This window comes from Colobus angolensis, unplaced genomic scaffold (assembly GCF_000951035.1).
Source record: "Colobus angolensis palliatus isolate OR3802 unplaced genomic scaffold, Cang.pa_1.0 Scaffold255, whole genome shotgun sequence".
NCBI classification, from domain to species: domain Eukaryota; kingdom Metazoa; phylum Chordata; class Mammalia; order Primates; family Cercopithecidae; genus Colobus; species Colobus angolensis.
In genome coordinates, this window is record NW_012115766.1 from 1,205,673 (window position 1) to 1,207,501 (window position 1,829).

Consider the following 1,829-nt stretch of genomic DNA (forward strand, 5'->3'; position numbering starts at 1 on the left):
AACAGAAAAACTTAGTGTAAAATAACCAAATTATTAATGAAAAACTTGTATTGAAATTATTTTATTTACTAACGTGAAAGTCCTTTTTACTTTTCTCAGTGATGCTAAAGACTTCTAAAGTTGTACAGTCCAAATATAAAGTTACTCTAACAAGAAATCCGCAAAACTGGAATAGGAATCTGAAAATTTTACTGCTCATAATCTGAAAACTTAACTCACTGAGTAATAAGGAATGCTTCTAACCTGAAATTAGTTCTATGTCATATAAACTATAAATTTCTATACTCTTGTTTTCCTTTCACGAACTGAATACATACAGTCAATCTTCATTATTTGTGGATTCTATCTTTAGGAATTTGCATACTCATTAAAATTTATTTGTAACACCAAAATTAATACTTGAAGCAATTTTTTGGTCATTTGCAAAGTAAATACACAAAGCAGCAAAAAATGTAAGTAGCCAGATGTGTACATTCCCAGCTAATGTCAAAGAAGGCAACACCGTGCCTTCTTGTTTCAGCTTTCATATGTAAACAGTGTCCTTTCTGAGGTCACAGTTTTGTGGTTGATGTTTTTGTCAGTTCATGATGAAGTACTGTCTGGTGTTTCAAAGCACAAGCATAGCGATGAACTGCTGTCTGGCATTCCAAAGCACAAGAAGGCTCTGATATTCCTTACAGAGAAAATGTGTGTACTAGATAAGCTTTGTTCAGGTATGAGTTACAGTGCTGTTGGCTATGAGTTCAGTGTTAATGAGACAACTATATATAATAAATAGTCTTTAAACAGAAACATACATAAAACAAGGTTGTATATTAACTAGATGATCAAAATGTTGTGGCCAGGGGCTTGAAGGAATCTCTTCTGTGAGTTCTCCTAAGAACAATTGTTCAGTATCTGCTAACTGAATGCCTGTGATAACATTACAGAACAAAACTATTACAAATAAGAAGATCAACTGTACTATGTTAGCGACCCAAAACTCAAATGACAGTTTCAGAACTGAGATGTTTCTCATGCATAAATTTTTCAAAAACAAACCAACCATAAACATTCAAGATTTTAATCTATGTATGACAGTGGATTTTTTTTCCTTCCTAAAAGTAAAGACCTTCTAAAGTAGCTGTACATAGCCATTTCCTTACGTTGATAGCTAATGCGCATAGCTGATATTGTTCTAATGTGATGATTTCATGGTAACAGGGTTCTTGTGCCAGCTTCACAATAGCACTCCCAGCAGCAAGTCTCAGACGTGACATATCTGGTTTACTGAAAAATGAGTAGAATGAACATAGATTAGAATTTAAAATGTTTGTACAAAATTTTCTGTACATCTAATTTTATTAAAAATTCTGGCAAAAAAAAAAAAAGTTTAAAAAAATGCTGTGATCTGAATGTCTGTGTCCCCCAAAATTCCTATGTTGAAATGCAAGGACCTAGGAGACAGTATTAGGAGGTGGGGCCTTTGTGGAGGTGATTAGGTCATTGTGGGAAACCCTCATGAATGGGATTAGTGCCTTTAAAAAGTGGCCTGAGAGGGCTTGTTTACCACTTCTGCCATTTGAGGACACAGGAAGAAGTCAGCAGTCTGCAACCCTGGAGTGAGGGCCCTCACTAGAACCCAATCATGCTGGCACCCTGATCTTGGATTTCCCAGCCTCCAGAACTGTGAGAGATAAATTTCTGTTGTTGATAAGCATGGTATTTTATTACAGAAGTCTGAGCAGACTAAGACAGAAAATAATTTAGTGATACTGAACACCATATTATGCTCATTTAACTTTGGAAGATGTTTTTCTTTTTTTTTTTTTTTTTTTGGGGGGGAAAGG

At 34.9% G+C, this 1,829-nt stretch overlaps 1 protein-coding gene across 1 annotated transcript in view; it reads right to left on the reverse strand.

The window, feature by feature from the left end:
• PDS5B (PDS5 cohesin associated factor B) overlaps positions 1-1,829 on the reverse strand; it is a 183,313-nt gene that overhangs the window by 28,567 nt on the left and 152,917 nt on the right. Inside the window, exon 24 of the mRNA XM_011946898.1 lies at positions 1,146-1,269. Coding sequence (XP_011802288.1) covers positions 1,146-1,269 — 124 coding nt within the window. The remainder of the gene's footprint in view (positions 1-1,145; positions 1,270-1,829) is intronic.